Source organism: Alligator sinensis, unplaced genomic scaffold (assembly GCF_000455745.1).
Source record: "Alligator sinensis unplaced genomic scaffold, ASM45574v1 scaffold781_1, whole genome shotgun sequence".
Lineage (NCBI taxonomy): Eukaryota > Metazoa > Chordata > Crocodylia > Alligatoridae > Alligator > Alligator sinensis.
The window spans coordinates 4,318,124-4,334,499 of record NW_005841845.1 but is presented as its reverse complement, the minus strand read 5'-3'; the positions used below and the strand labels follow the sequence as shown (position 1 = coordinate 4,334,499).

General features: G+C 53.2%; 1 protein-coding gene across 2 annotated transcripts in view; it reads left to right on the top strand.

The window, feature by feature from the left end:
- RNF220 (ring finger protein 220) overlaps positions 1-16,376 on the top strand; it is a 223,060-nt gene that overhangs the window by 196,596 nt on the left and 10,088 nt on the right. For both annotated transcript variants that reach the window (XM_014521375.2, XM_025206829.1), the window contains exon 11: positions 1,341-1,419. In XM_014521375.2, the coding sequence (XP_014376861.1) occupies positions 1,341-1,419 (79 nt within the window). The remainder of the gene's footprint in view (positions 1-1,340; positions 1,420-16,376) is intronic.

The following is a 16,376-nucleotide window of genomic DNA, read 5'->3' as shown; positions in this document are numbered from 1 at the left end:
ATGATGTTTTATTTGTTATCGCCACCCCACCAACTCGCCCTCAGTCTTCTCTTCTCCAAGCTGGGTCATGTAACCTGAACAGACTTTGTCCTATGTCCGCATAAAGAGAGCAGCCAGATAAGTCACTTTAGTGCAAGGGGCAAAGGCCGTCCTGGTAGCACAGTCAGACCCAGGCTCAGTCCCAGCTACTGGCTCCTGGTAGGAGCTGATAAAGTGAGATAGCAAACATATTGCCTGGAAATCTGGCCTCTCTGCATCCTTTTGGAAGTCCGTAGGATCCTTCAATTTTTTCAAGCCTATCCAAGGTGTGTCCTGGTTTCTTTAAATGCCAGCAGCCCCATAGTAAACCAGTGGGACCGTGAACACCCCACAAAACAGCTTAGCACTTCTGAGCTGTAGAACCCAAGGGCTTTACAAAGCTGGGCAGAGGAGACCATCATAGCATTGGGATATGAAGAGTCTTGCTCAAGGGCACCTAGGGATAGAATTGGGAATAAAACCCCAGCACTTGTTCCCCAGGCCTGTGCATGCTGGACCCAGACCGTTGCCAGTGGGGCCAGCACACTGAAGCAGGCTTCTCTGTGTAGGTGTGGAAAGGGTGGGGAAGGGGAAGTGTAAGGACTCTGCATCCCTTTCCTGGAAGTGATCTGTCCCCCATGAGAGTCTCTCAAAGGAGTGTAAGATCTCCTGGATATCAGAGATGTTCTGGGAGTTCGGATTTACCCCCATGGCACGTACCCCATCAGCAAGTTCTGGTGCCATAGCTGTAGCCAAAGAGGTGCAGGGAAATCTGGCTGAAAGTTTTGTCAAGTTGCTCTCCTGAGGCTGGCTGTGATTTCCAGGAGCCTGTGTATGCCTCCCCATGGGACCCCACAGCCACTCAGCGCGTCCTTGTGCCCTCTGGGGTGTCTCTAGCTGGGCTCTCAGCGGCGGAGGCACTCAGAATCCAGAGTCCCTTTTGCCAGTCATGCCTCGTTTTCCCCCCAGCTTCCCCTGTGGGGCCCACTTCTATCCCTGCAGGAAGCCTGCCCTGCACAGCGGCTGCATCAAACTTTTATTGAATGAATTCCTGGCTGCCACCACCAGCAAAAGCCATGTGGATCATTCAAGCATGTGTACAACAAGGGTGGCACTTGTGCCGTCTCAGAGCCCTCTGTCCTGGCCTCCAGACAGCGGCGCGTCGTGTCAGTCTCTCCTCATTCTCCAGGAATTGACACTATGATCCTGTGATAAAGCAGTGACTCATTGCCCCCCTTCCCCCTCCGCGTGTCTGCACCTGCCTCCCGTTTGCATGGAGCAGATGTTCCTTTTACTAACCAGGCTGTTCCTTCCCTCCACAGAAATGCCCTCGACAAGTAACGGGGAGAGCAGTAAACAGGAGACCATGCAAAAGACCTGTAAGAACAGCGACATTGAAAAGTGAGTGCATAGTGGGCAGTCCTGCCCTCCCTGGGGTGTTGGGTGACTTCCCAGGACCCTTGCAGGGAGAAAGGGGGATATTAACTCATGGAGGAATAGTGATGGGCATCTTTTTGCCCTCCTTAATCACAGCAGCGATTACCCTGAGACAAACCCCCCACATGCTGAACAGCAGCACTGCATCGCAGCTACTCTTAGCTCCCAGCATCACGTGCAGCTGATACAGGAGGCAGGCCTGGGGTGAGGCCATCTCTTTTTTGCACTCCTCATTTGCTGGGGAAACAAACTGGCCTTCATGCCTTGGCTCGCAGAAGAGCTGCCTTCAGCACCGGGGAGGTGGGATGGGGGCGAGTTGTGTGAGCACACTGCCAGCTTTGGGATTCCTCTCTCAAAGCCTCCCAGTGTCCCATGCTTCCCTCTCTGTTCAGCCCCTTCAGTGGTGCGTACCTACCCCACGCAGGGAAGGATTCTCAGCTGCCCCAGGACTCCGGGCAGCCCTAGTGCCTTCGTCTGAGGGCAGAGCTGAATGCTAGTGTCCCTGTGGCTAGTCAGCATGGATCTTTGCTTGAGGTGTCAAGGTTGCTAATATGCGGCATCCTTAGACCCCCGCATCACAAAGGATGCAAGTGTGTTGTATCCTTGAGCAGATTCAGGAGCTTGGGGTCCAGCTACTGACGTGCATCGTAGCTTATAGGGCTCTTCATCACTCCTCCTCCACCTTTTCGCTCTCCTTTTGACCTCCATGCAGGCATTGTCACTTGGCCCTGTCCAGAACCAAGCCAAACCCTGCTGTCTGCCCTTGGACGGTGCTCTGCTTGGGCTTCCCTCCCTCCCTCCCTCCCTCCCACATGCCCAGCTAGCCAGGGTTTCCCCATCTGCTTTAGGCTCCTATATGAGATCAATCCTCCGTCCTTGTAAAGTCTCTCCATAGATATTTTAATTCCCTTTTTTTGAGAGCTGATGACTGCCTAAAATAAAAACGTCACCCAAAGATCAGACAAAGGGTAAACCTGCTGCGAGTGAGGCAGGAGCGCCAAGACGGTGTTTTAAGTTGAGCTGGAATTTGTGTCTTCGTTCCCGACCCCTTTGTGATTTGGGATGAAGAAGACCTGCTTGTGCGTGGGCTGCCTGCCACTTCAGTTTAAAACTCAGTGCCGCCTCCTCAGGGACCCGCCCCGACCTGACTGCAGCGAGCTGAGTCCCCCGTGCGTTTTTGGACTCCACCAGCTAATGCACCTTTGGGACTGGCTGGGTGGGAACTGAGGGAACTCCCTCTTTGCACCTCTGTTTTAGCAGCTTTTTTAAAACCTCCCACTTTGCCTATCTCCGGGACAGGCCATTTGCTTTATTTACGCTCCTTTAATGCTTCTCGGTGAACGGGTTCCAGCCAAGGAGCGGGGACTCTTGAACCCCAAGAGATCCGTGTGATAGGAGCCCCTCTCTCAGGTCATCTGCTTCTGTGTCAGTGGTAGGGATACAGGCACCTGCTTGAATCCCCTCAGCATTGCTCTGTTGGGCTCAGCACCCCGGGAGGCCTTGCTCGGCTCCCGGGAGAGCCCGTGGGCCTCCACCCTCCCCAATCCGCTCCTATTGAAAATCTTTAAACGGCACAAGCCGAAAGGATTTGACATTTTCCAGAACACTTGAGCCCAAGTGATAAAATTGACACAGCTTCTTTGATCAGATTATTAAAGCTTTATCTAGTGCCTTCGCAAGGGTCCCAGTGCACTTTCCGGACAAGGCGGACAATAACTCTGCATCGTGAAATATGTGTGGATGTCCTGCCCCATATTATCTCTGCTCCACTTCAACTTGCAGGCTTGCTGGAGCTGCCACGGAGGCGGCAAAACCCATTAGAAATTATAGGTAAAGGCTTCGTGTCTTGACTCTTCCAGAGAGAAATTCCTTTCTGTAAAGAATGGGATGAGCCAAGGCGTTTTATTTAAAGGCCTGTATTTCCATCAGGATCAGAAAGCGATATAGGAATCCTCCACCTGAAACGCTACCTCCCCTCCTTTCCTCTGAGATTTGTGTGTGATGAATAGTTTCTGTCCTGCTGGTTAAAGAGCCTGGATGCTCTGCGTGTTTGTCTGTGTAGAGGGGCTCTGTTAAATTAATTGATAACAGGGATCAGACCTAGAAGCCTACAGGAAGGGAGGGGGGAAGTTTGCACTGTCTGGCTGCTACCACTCCACCGCTGAGCCATGATATATGGTGACCCAGCCCAACAGGCTAAATTGATTCATCTCCAGTTCCTGTTTCTTAATCTGGAGCTAAATTGGTTTCATTTTTCTTGTTTTGGGCGGCGCTTGCAGCGGGCGTTCAAGAGAATCACTCGGCTCAGTTGTTCATAACTTGAATTTTTGCTTTTAAACATGGGGGTTTATTGATTGGCTTGTTAAGCTCCTGGTAGCATCTGATTAGCATTTTAAGCAGCGTTTCGAAGCACGCGGTTTCTCACCTGCGGCAGCTGTGCTCCCCACTTAGAGCAGCGGGTAATGGAGTTATAGCTGATCCCGCTAATCAATCTGACTTGTACGCGACTGATGCTCCTTCTCCCCTTCCCAAAAATAAGTCTGGGCAGAGAGAGTATCTTTTTAATTAACTCATACAGTACAGCATGCTGTCCTTTCTTCGGCACACCGCTCTTGTATGGTGCCCGAAAGTTCACGGGAGCTGCATCCGGGCCTCCTCCAAAGGGTCTCCAGGCTCGGCGGCTAGCATAGGACATCGGGGAAAGGCCTCGCCAATCTCCCCAACTCCTCGACGGGTCTCTGTTCTCCCACCACCGACTTCGCGCTTGCATGCTCTGCATATGAACATCACGTGGTACCCAAGTGTAAGAAGCATCATGCCGGGGGCAAACCCCTAGCTCATCTCTGATGGTGGCAAAAGCAGACTACCTATGACCTTCGCCAAAAGGGCGAGAAGCGTTATAGAGGGAGAGCTTCCAACCCTCCCTGGCATCTACCGGCTTGGAGAAGCCCGAGGAAACATCCCCAACCGTTCAGTTCAGCAGCCGCGAATAGATCCATCACCCGTGAATTTATCCGGTCCCTTTCCGAACCTGCCTGTGCTCTCCGCCTCTCGTCCTAGAGGGTCACCATGGGCCCGTCCCGGCCCCGTGCATCAGGACCAAACAGCCCTGCCGAGCGGGAAGGGATGAGCAGAGGGTACGGGGCAGCACGTGCAACGCGCGCCTCTGGCTCGCCCGGGCACGTTGCTTTGCCCCGGCCCCGGAGACCCTCGCCAGCCCCCGTCGTTTCTCATCTCCTCCGCCAGCAACAGCATTCAGCCAAGCCCGGCGCTGCGATCTCTCCCCGCTTCCCTCCCGCTCTCCAAGTCGCCCATCGCCATTTTGAAATCAAGGTTCCCCGGGGTGAAAAGCCAGCATCTTAATTCACAGTGCCAATGTTCAATTTTGCTTTCTGCCACCAAACTAGATTGCAGGCCAGCGCCGGAGTCTGGGTGAGTGGCCCGCCGGGTCACCTCGCATTTGTTTTCTTCAATTTTGTGTTGTCATAAATTCATTCCAGCCCGTTGTGGTTGATCAGTTTATCTCAGTCGGGGCAGAGAGCGCTGCTAGCATGATATATGACACGAAACATTGTAGCCAGCCTCTCCATGAATCACTCCAGCTGTTCGGTGTCACCGGGAAAGCAAACAGGCCCGGGCGGCTGAGTGTTGACGGTGATGAGCTCAGTGTGGGAAGAGACATGACGTATGAATGTTTATTTAATAATTCTCTAATATTTCCAGCGGAGTGTGGCTGCGCCTCCCGAGGTGGGGGTGGAGGGAAGGGGGAAACTCTAATCTGTTGGGGTGGACCATAAATCAGGCAGACAACATCATTAATCAGGGGCGGAATAAACCTGGGAGGAGGTGGGAACGGAGCTGCCATCGTCGGCGAGAAGGGGGCCCCCACGCGCTCTTCCTCCATAAAACAAACCTCGTCCCCCGGCAGCGCTGGGCGCTTGCAGAACGGCGAGCCGGGGCGCTCGGCTAGCTCGGCGCGTGTTGCCTCTGCCGCGGACGTCACGATTTAAGCCCGCCAAGCATTAAATCCCTTTATAATTATCTTCTTTATATAACACTTCATGCTCATCATGCTTCACTGGCCGAGAGGCTCGTTGGGTTAAGAAGAGGGGTTTGCAGAAGAATTGCCATCGTGTTTGTTTTATTTTTCACTTCTCTTCCACCCTTCCCAACCAGCTGCTCTCACAGCTCCATCTCCAGGCCGGCTCTCCGGATCGGCTGGGGGGAAGCCGGCGAAGCTGGCAGTGGGGGTCAAGCGGCCGATCACGGAGGGAAGGGGCATGACATAGCAGCGCCCCTCTCTGAGGGGCTTCGCTCCTGGCCAAACCCAGCAGGCGAGGTAGGACAAACCCAGCAGGCATGGTAGGAGCAGGGGAAGCAAAGCCACAGGGTTTTTCTTGGCCAAGAAGACCAGGACTACACTAATCAGCACGGTGGAAGGGAGCAGGGAGAAGACATCAGGAACTTGCACAGTCAGATAAATCCTCCGTGCCCCTTCTCCACCGAGCTCGCACCATCCGCGAGCGAGGCCTGACGCGCTGGAAACCCGTGGCGGCCGGTTGGTGCGCTGGGTGCACCTGAGGCTTGCGTGCGGGTGTTTTCGGGTTCGGGCTCCCCCCCGCTGATGGTATGTAGCGTGTGTATAACACTCACGTTGCTCTTCAAGAGGGCCGGTGCTCCCGGTTCAGCTTATGTCCAGAACGGTCTAACCAGGGCGACGGCGGTGAGAGCGGCGTTCTGAGACCCGTGTTTCTGGCCGGTAGCCGTCCCCTGCAAGTGATTTCTTAAAACCACCGGGCCAGCCGAGCTCTGTCTAGATCCCGGCGTGTTTTGGTACCAACGAGGCAGGTTACCAGGGGGAACTCAGAGCTCTCCATGAGTTGGGGGTCTCTTTTACAGCAAGACTCAAGACGCTGTCTGGCCCTCTGCTACTTGAGACCCTTCACCGTCACTCAGCTTAGCAGGGCATGATGTTTTATGAAGGAGCATAATATAAGAGATCCTAAAAGTTGTAGCCTAAAAGCTTGGGGTAGTAGCTGCGGTCCATCCATTCCCACCCCCCTCAGTCATCGCCTGGCTCTGGGGCTCCTCCTCCGGCCCCCACGACCGATCGCAGCTCCAGGAAGGCTGTGCATGTGTGTCAAAGGCGCAATTCAAGCATCTTTTGCCCTTCAAGTCTCTCTTCCCTTTTTTTTTCTTTTTCTTTCTTTTTTTTTTTTTTTTAAAGTTCCAGAAATGCTGTTAACTTTAATTTGTGGAGTTGCTTCTCGAGAGTGAAAAATCGATGGGGGGCTATCGCAGTGTGAAATTCGACTGTCACCATTGAGCTATAGAGTTAGCAAGATGTCTTAGAAGGTAAAAAATAAATCGTGGCCCAGCAAGTGCTCAGCTGTGCTATTTCAAAAGGGATATGAGGCTGATGGGCCGTTAGAGGGTATTTCAGTTAGATGGATGATGATTCCCTGTGAAATATTGGAGTTATTCCATAGGTAAGAGAAACTTTAGCTTATAAAGCGCAAACAGCTGCCTGTCAGCAGCCTAATTCTGCCCTTGGACTTGGGAACAGCTTGTCGGCAAGAGAGCTGGTTCCTAAAAGCAACCGCTCTGATGAAGGTTACTTGACCCTGCTGTGTTTTTTGTGGTGTGCTGAGGATGTGACTGAGTGTTTTGTCCTAGACTGTAAGCTTTATGGGGCAGGGCTTTTCCTCCTCGTGTGTGTGTGTGTGTGTGTGTGTGCATGTGGGGTGGGGGGTGCCTTGCACCTAGGAGCCCTCCGAGCCTGGTATCCCATGAATAATCAAGACTAATTCTGAACTCCGGGATGATCTGTGACTTTGCACGATGTCTCAAGGCTCATTCAACCCAAGGCAGGTGGAAAGTGAAGGAGCAGGTCCCCCAGCCTCCGTCCCAAGGCATCGCTCTCCAGCCAGGGCCTGCCTCTTGAGACCTGGCTGTGTTTGCCAGGGACATTGTTTTCCAAAGGGTTCCCCATAAAATGATGCTCCGGTGCCACGTTTATCAACTCCAGGAAGTGGGAAGTGTGGACTGTTGGCTTCCTGGCTCTCCAGACCGCTATTTAATGGTGGCTGCGGCAGTGCTCAGAGGTCGCAGTCGGGGTCTCCTTTGCGCCAGGTGCTGTACAAACAAAAAGGTAGTGCTAGTCCAGAGCGTTTGTCTCAAAACTCTTGGGCTGGTAAATGAAGTATTATTGCAAAGCAAGTGACTGGGGGAAAGAGCAGGCTGGAGGAGGAAACGGCACTGTTCGTTCCTCTCTCGGCTGCAGCGTATTTGCAGTAACCTGCTTCTTGATGTTAGAAACCCACTCGGTCTCCATGTCTCTTCAGCGCCGGGGCCTGAACCTTGGTCCTTTGGCTTCTGACTAGGCCTTTGCTCCCTCTCTCTCTCTTTTCTTCTAGGATTGGGTATTTGACTAGTCAAAAATTGTAAAAAAATTCCCAATAGGTCCAAATGATACCCAGAGAAAACACAATTTTTCACATTTAGAAATGTGGCCAAAAAAACCCAATTTAAAAATCATATTTCTTTCAAGAAAACGACAAAGAAATCTAGGGGTTTTTTTGTAAAATGGCTGTAATCTTAGATCAGTCAAAAACTATGCAGTCAATCGACTGATTTGTCAGCCCTTTTGTCTCTCACTTGACGGTTTTGAATCTCCTCCCCAAAAGCCACATTACCCACTTTGATGCATGGACATTTGTTCTCCATCCTTTCGAGAGCTGGTTTCTAATTTCCAGCAGTCTCCGTCCTGTCAGCTGCTGGTTTCCTTCGGCAGCTCTGGCCCGGTGCTCAGCGAGGCAGCATCAATAAATGCATTCACTTCCTTCAGCGGCTTTATGCTGCTTTTGTCGAAGGGACCGGTTTAGCGTAAGTGATGCTAATTCCAGGCCGCTGGTTCCCCGCAGAAGGGAGCTATTGAATAACACTCGGTAACTTCAGTGTGAAAGTTCCCGGGCAGGTCACGCGGATTCTAGGAAACTACTTTGCAGATGCATTATCACGATGCCCTTGTGTAACTCCCAATCAATGACCGTTAATGGGAAGTTCTGGAAAGCTTATCAGCTGGAGGCTAAACCCCTTAGCAGGCAGCAGAGGAATTCAAGCACCGCAGTGACAGCGTGGAAACTTCCTGTTTACTGCAGCTGCTGGCGTCTGTCCGTGGGAGGCGGAAGAGCTTCATTGTGCGGAGAGTGGAGGTGAGGCTCTGCCAAGATCACCTCTCGGCCCCAGGAAACTGCCAGCCTCGCTGAACTGTGGCAAGTAGAAGGCCAGTGAAAATCAACCCGGGTGCCTTTTTGAGATCCTCTCCAGGGTGCTGCGGGGTACTACGCAATGGTAGCACTGTAAGGTGTGCAGACGTGGTCAAGATCAACCCAGAAATTTCAACTAGAAATCCAGAGCATTGAAAACCTTCTGCTCTGTGATCTTCCTGAGCTCTTTGCAACGGAAGAATTGCTCGATTCGTTTCCTGTAGTCAAAGAAACAAGTAGACACTAAGCTGGCATTTTCCAAGGGGTGCCTTGAATCTAATGAGGGGTGCCCCGAGTCTAACATGGGGTGCCTCTGATCTAAAAAAACCCAGTAGACAGAGAGCTGCATCCAGTCTGTGTCCAGTGGCACAGTCCAGCCACCCCCATTCGTCATGGAGCGGGGTCGCCTGTCTAGGCAACAGGCCTCTGCAGCCGTTCTTCCGTCTCGAGCCAAATAGGTTCTCCCGGAGAGCAAGATGGAGCCACAGTCGGCGCGCCAGCCCCTCGCTTGAGGCTGCGCTTCCAGACTCTCTGGGCTCGCCCCCCAAACCCATGGTAGAAATGCACTTGCATCTGGGAGACGCGCGAGAGGAGAAAGGACCGTCAGCATCACAGGAGATGAGCTGCTTCTGGAACTTGGCCTGGGACGTTATTTCCTCGCCGCTTTAGCAGGGAACCTCGCCACGCCACGGCAGCCTTCCCGCGCGAGGCTCTTGCTCTTTGCAGCCAGGGCTGCTTTAGGCAAGCAACGCGGCGGCATTTATTTTCTCTTTGGAGCAGAGGACCTAGGCTCTAAATCTGAATCAGAACGACCCGTGTATTCTTTCTCCCAGCTTTCATGTAGAACTATAATTGCTCAAATGGCATATTTAGGCTTTTGGCATGCGCTCAGCCTTTCACTAGCCTCCTTTTCCAATCATTCCCAGTGGCCAGCGGGTACTACGGCTGCATCTCAACACGCTGACTCAGAGGCTTCTTGCGTTCTGAATGAGCAGTCGTGCCATCTGTCTCTGTTTTGATCCGGGCTGGGCCCATGTGTCCCGATGAAACGCAGGCCAGGAAAAAAAAAAGAGAGAGAGACGAGCCAGCTCCTGAATTTACTCTCTGCCTCTGTAAAGACATTGTCGGGCTCTCTGTTGCCGAGGCAGGGGAGGTGTGAAAGCATAATGAATTCTTCTGTCATTAAACTCTTGGGGGAATCTTTACCCAGGTCCCAACTAAACGCGGCTTACAACGCCTCCCTGCAACGGTAAGCCCCCTCAGTGATATTGCAACAGTGCGTGCAAGTGTCAGAGAAATAATTCCTCTGCGGGGAGAGCGGAGACAACGGTTCGGGTTTGCATCGAGATGAAATTTAGTCAGGAGCAACCTCCAAACTTGGCAAGCAGCTGCCGGCATTAACAACTTGTGCAAGCAAGTATAAAATCGAGGCGCTCGTGCCTCGGAGAGCCGCGGCTTCGCCAGCCTGCGCCCTCGCCTCCCACCCCGTTCCGAATTCGCGACTCAGAACACGGAAACCAGAACGTGGAACATTGCATTATTCATCACTTGGCAACCGGGAGCCAGGGCACTTCGCCAAAATAAACCATCCGCTATAATTACAGGTGAAGCAACATTCTTTAATATCTTACAATACAAAAACATACATTAATCAAGGCAAGAGGGCGCTCTCTCTGGGTTGGTTTTTTTTTATTCATTTTTTTTTTTCCCTAGAAGACAATAAATTAGCATCCGTGCCAATTCCCTCAATGCGTGTGACAACCCTTGACTGGATTAGAAGACCTCCTTTATTTTAAAAGAGGGTGGATTAAAGACAGGCCCCTGAAATGAGGTTTTTAATGTAGGTGTGGGGAAGCCAGTTCCTAAACCGCTGACGTCTTGCCAAAAGGCTTCAGAGGCCAGCCTTTGAGCTGGTGCGTAGCGTTATCGCTTGGTTGACTTCAGGGCTGCTACGTGCCTTTTTACGCCAGCAAGGGATTGGCCCCTTCTGCGTTGGCTTTCCCATCCGGTGAGATGTATTCCTAGCGCAGCCTCCTGCTGCCAACATCTGCCATAAGACCAGCCATTTATTGGGTCGGACCCCAGGTCCGTCTTGCCCAGTCTCCTGTGTCATGCGGAGGCTGGAAGAGAGAGTGCCTTAAGGGCTAGGAAGATGTGATGCAGAGGCCGTGCCCCTCCTGTACTCAATAGCGACTGATGCCCCTTTCCTCCAAGCATGTGTCCGATCCCTTTGTGAACCTGATTAAACCATCAGCTTCCACCACATCTGGTGGCAACGAGCTTCACTCTGTAATTTGACGCTGGGTGAAGCACAACTTCCTTGTGTTCATTTTAAACTTCCCGTCTACTAGTTTGGGACTATTGCCCCTAGTTCATTTATGACAGTGGACGTCCCTCTGCATCCAAATGCTCGTCGACATGAGAGCATTGCAGTTGTCCCTTGCAAAGACCCCCCTGTAAAACTGGCAGGGTTTCATGCCCTAATTCTGCTGTCCTGTAGGATGGCCCCCTGTGCCCAGTCTCCCCTGTGAGCCCACCTGGCTGTGATTGCATGCCTCGCACTGGAGCTTGCACCTACTGCAGTCGCTGCCAGCAAGGTGCAAGGCAGGTGATGTTACCCTGGGGACAAAAGACCTTTTTTTTTAAACTTTAAAATCCCCATTTAGGCAGTTTTTCACTCCTTAGCCTATCTTGCCTGGTAATTTCGGTGCTCCAGGTGCAGTGTTAAATATGAGCACGGTGCAACATTGCATCGCGTCGTGTCGCTCCTTTAGTCTGAGCAAACGCTCCTCCTGCTACGTGTGCACAGCTCTGGTGCCGTGCGGTGCTTTACAGGCTAATAAAGCTCAGTCTCTGCGCCAGAGGAGTGCACGGTAGTTATGATGTAAACGGAGGGGCAGGGAAGGAGGGTTGCAACTATGCGAGACTCCAGTATCATTGCTTTGCTTGTTGGATCAGGATTACGTTGGATCGCACCCCCAAAACGAGCATCGGGTAGGAGCTTTCCTCCCTGCAGCACAGGGGCCAGGACGATCCTTGTTTCAGATCCATTCTTTGCTCTGCCTCAGTCCTGCTGCAGCCGAGCTTTCCTTCTAGCCATCCGGTATGCATCCTGTGTAAGCCGTTAGCAGCTTCACCTCTGCCCTTAGCAAGAGCCATTGGAACATGCTTTCTGTCGGGATCATCTTCTTCTTTCACACGGCTTTAGGAGCAAGAGCTATCGTCACCGTTTTAATTTCAGATTCCCCAACCAGACCAGTGCCCTGCTGGAAAGCGAGTGCTGGGATCAGGGGAAAAGATTAAAACCATGGGAGCCAAGCTTTTTGGCAGGTGCGCCACCAATTAAGCCCACACCCACCCGGAGTGCCACTCCGATCCCCTTCCCCTGCCCAGTCTGCCGCTCTGCTTTCTGCTCCCTGCCTGGTCTGCTGCTCTGTTCCCTCCCTACCCGCTGCGTGCCACACTCATAAGCCGCGTGCCACAGTTTGGCCACCCCTGTGCCCAAGTGTGTCAGGAGCGCGGCGAATTCTCCTGCCAACCACCACGTTTACAGGCATATGGAAACAAAAATAAATGTATCGTGGAGGGGGGAAAGAGCGGAAGGTCGGGATATCAAGTGTCAAAAGTAGCCCATGAAATTTTACGGGCGGTGCATTTAATCAGCGCTAAACGTTTTTTACAAGGTACATACAAACAGCGGCGCAGTTAGAATTTATGGAATGTTATGTACAGTGCGGCCATTTATGAAGAAGGGAAAATTTATACCCGGTCGAAATAAACAAACCGGAGGGATGTTTTATGGAGAGCACTTGACAGCCGAGCTCCTTGAGCAAAACCCCCCGGAGGCAGGTCCTGGCCGACAGCTTCGAGGTGCTTTCCCGTCGCGGAGGCTGTGGCGCTGCGGCACCCTCGGGCTTGCGCAGGGGCAGGGAGTTAAATGTAGTAATGCTCTTGTTTTACGGCGTGCGAGCAGCCTGGAGCGAGTCCCCGCAGGAGTGCTGCGGCGGCTGAATACTGCAGGTAGGAAGGTTTTCCGCGCAGCTCTGACTCCTTAGCCCGTATTGGCTGGTGGCTTCTCTCCAGAAGGGCACGCGGCTGTCATCTGGGGTGAAGTTGGCTGCTCCGGCATCAGCATTTTTCCCCCCCGTCTCTGGTCAAGTATTTTGTTGATAAAGCACAATCTTCGGTCAATTGAGAGATTCCAGAGCTGCGGAATCAGAGATAATTTAATTAACGGAGTTGCTTGTGATTGCCCCCGGGGACGGCGGGTGGCAATCGCTCGATTTAATTTGGAGAAACAAAGATCGCAGGCATGCTAATGCTTGACAAATAACCCGGCTTGGTTGTCTTATGGGGAGGCCAGCTGCCTCCCCCAGGAGCCTCCCAGCCCATGGAAGGAGCTTACATGGAGATTATCGTCTTCTGGGTGGCTTCTTTGTCTCTCTTTTCCCAGGACTGGAACAGAGAAGGAGTGGGCAGGTTTGGGGTTTATTAAATAGCCATGGGGCAGAGGGAAGAGAGAGGCAACAGCTTAGAGCAAGCCGCAGGAAAGGGTTTGCTGATGCTCTTCCTCGTCTTCTGCCCAGTTCCATAAATCTGTCTCCTGGCGTGGAGCCGGCACAGAAACCTCTGCTGCATTACCGTCTGGTTGACCACAAAACCCAGCAAGCAGACAACAAAGGGGGTAACTCGGAGATTCATCCTCAAAGCGGGGCCATGGTGGCTCTTTCCCCTTGCCCGCATCACCGTGGCTGTCCAGCCGCAAGGCAGTGCCCACAGTCGGGGTTTCTGGGCACGGGAGCCTGCCTCTGGTAATGGAGCAAATCCCCTCCATGGTGCATGTCCGCTCTGGGGGGAAAGTGGAGAGCGTGTGATGAAAATCCGCACCTGGGAGGAGTGCTTACTGGGAGAGCAACCTGCGCTGTTAGCACAGGGATGGTGAAAAGTCGGGCCTGTTGGGTCCAGGCATCCCAGCAGCTCTGCAGGACAGCTGCCCCTGATCTCTCTCTGTACTGGCATTAGTGTGTCCTGGCTCTCAGTGCTCGTTACACAGGTCAAGGAACGCTGTGGTCCACACCCGTACACCCTGGCTCCTCCGTTTTGTAGCATTACCGGACCTGGCCGAGGCACAGAGCAGGACAGCGGAAGAGCTGGGGCTGGCCCCGGAGCCTGGACCCCGTTCCAAGCACCGTCTGCTGCCAGCCCCTGCCCTCCGCGCCCAGTGGTGCTCGTGACGGTGTCAAAGCATGCAATGTTGGCCTGCGTCACACCCCGTCTTCCCCAGGCACACGAGTGTGAGCGTGCATGGGAGGGAGCTCCGTGCTTGCCCAGCACAGGAAGAGTCCTGTCAAGCAGTGCTTATGGGATGTGGGATGGAGTGGGATGTGCTCCGAGCCAGGCACATGGGAAGTGACTCTTGTCTTTATTCCCTCCCTGGCGGTCGGTCCAGCTTCCTGTATTGGCTGATGTTTTCCCTGTTTCTCTTGACCCCGTTTCCTCCACCTCCTTTGGAAGCCGCGGCATCCCGCTTCTCCCTTTTGGTGTCACCCAGAGTTTTGCACTGTTGTATCTGCTGCTCTCAAAGGCTTTCCCAAAATCTTGCCTATGAGACATGCAGGTAGCCAGAACCTTGCCCATCTCTGCCCAGGAGAGAGGAGCAGAGCCCCATCCCCCAGATCCATCGTCAGGGCTCGTTGAGAGGGCACCTGGCAGGGAGGATTGCAGGCTTTAAAGGCGGCTGCAGCAGCTGAGCAAGGAGAGGTTGCACCGGCTAAAACTCCCTCTCCCGTGAATGCCCCCCAGCCTTGTTAATAAATGTATATTTAACAATGTCTGGAGCGTATGAAGTGATAATAACTAAATCGATACCTCCCGCATTGATTGTGCAGGATCCCTACAGCGTGACGCATGCAGCGGTGCGGTAATTTTCCAGCTAACTAGCACCCTGATCTACAGCCCTCCTATTGATTGGCCATTGTATCAGGCAGGCTCTGAGCATTATTGCTTATGCCTCTATTCAGCCTCCTTTTTCTGATTCATTCGTTTAATACTGGACAGGCGCGATTCTCTCGGAGGCTTTCCGAAACCGGCCGATGGGGTCAGCCGCTTCGACTCCTATGAACAAGCCATTTGCTATCGCCTCCCATTGCGGCGGCAGGGAGTTTCCCTGGCCGTTGCGGGGCAGGGACAGATGCGTCCCCTGCATCCCACCTGAGAGGCTCATCACTCAGGGCGTTAAGAGGAGCCGTGCCTCCCCGCAGGCCAATTCAGCTGCTGTTGGCGGTTTGCTCATCAGTTGCTTCTGCTGGGGGGGAACTCGGCCCGTTTCAGAGCTCTCTGGTCCCCGTGGATCTCTTCCTGCCCCTCGCCGGATAGCAGAGAGCAGTCGCCTGGCTGCCAATGCACGAGGTTTCAGGGCAGCAGCACTCCAGGGGCAAAGGGAGCAAAACTCTTTTCGATTTCCAGAAGAGTTGCCAGGTCCCATCCAGACAGGACCAAGGCTTGACAGCTCCTTTGTGCGATCACCATCCCCAAGCACCGTGGGAGCCCCGGGTTCGTTCCAGCCCCTGCTGCAGCAGCTGTTTGTGCAGAGAGGAGCAGCATCAGCCAGGGGTGGAGGGGGATTGCGCGGCCGTTCCACCTCAAGCAGCTCTTCACTGCAGCGGGGACCCATACCCGTCTCTGCCGCACATCTGCCAGGCAAGCAGCCGAACACCCGGGCTGGGACATCTCGCTGAAATGGGGGAGACGCATCAAAAACAACTCTTCTCTTCTGGCGAATCAGCATTTTCTAGCAAAACCGTTCCTCCAAAAATCCCCAAGCAGTGCCAAAGCAGAAAAGGCTCTTAGGGTAAATCCGATATCTTTTATTAGACCAACTAAAATTTTAGTTGGTCTAATAAAAGATATCGGATTTACCCAAACAACCTTGTCTGCCTGTGTCCTTAGACCAATACGGCTACAACCAACACAGCTCGGCCAGTGCAAAGGATTTTGAACATGCCCTGCCTGCTTGCTGAGGACCAGGCAGTCATTGCAGCAGGAAGGTCTGTGCCACTTGTTCGTGAAGCTCTGCTCCCTTCAAGGTCTGCATTTGTCCTCTGCCCCCACCAGAGTCTTTCCAGTGCATCGCAGAGCTGCTCGCTTTGCTCACCAAACCGGGGGGGTTCCTCCTGGCTGCCGTGCCCAGGCAGCATAGCAGTGAGAGAAGCCACAGCAATGTTCCCGTCTGCCTTGGGAAGAGCCAGCACAACAGTCCCCCGCGGCTGGCTTCCAGACTGCTCTGTGCCATGTCTTACAGCCAAGGGTGGTTACATACAGGGAACACGTGCAGCCCTTTGACCCAGCCATTATGCGTTCTGGTCCCTTGTATCCACCTGCTGATGTGCTGTTTGCTGGTTTCTGTGACCCCTGCATGCAGCTAGGCCTGTGGGACCCCAACCGGGGCTCCTAGCTGTAACGGCGCTACATATAACAACTCGGACGTTAGCAGGCGGCCGTTCTTCCGACTGTCAGATTTGATCTGGGCTTCACCGAAACCACTGTCACCTGCAAACTAAGTCTTTTTCCCAGCCCCACTGTCAAAGTTTCCCCAGAGAGCATCAGAGGAAAAGCCTGCTTGTCTCTGGCCCGAGTCGCCATGGCTCAGCCTAC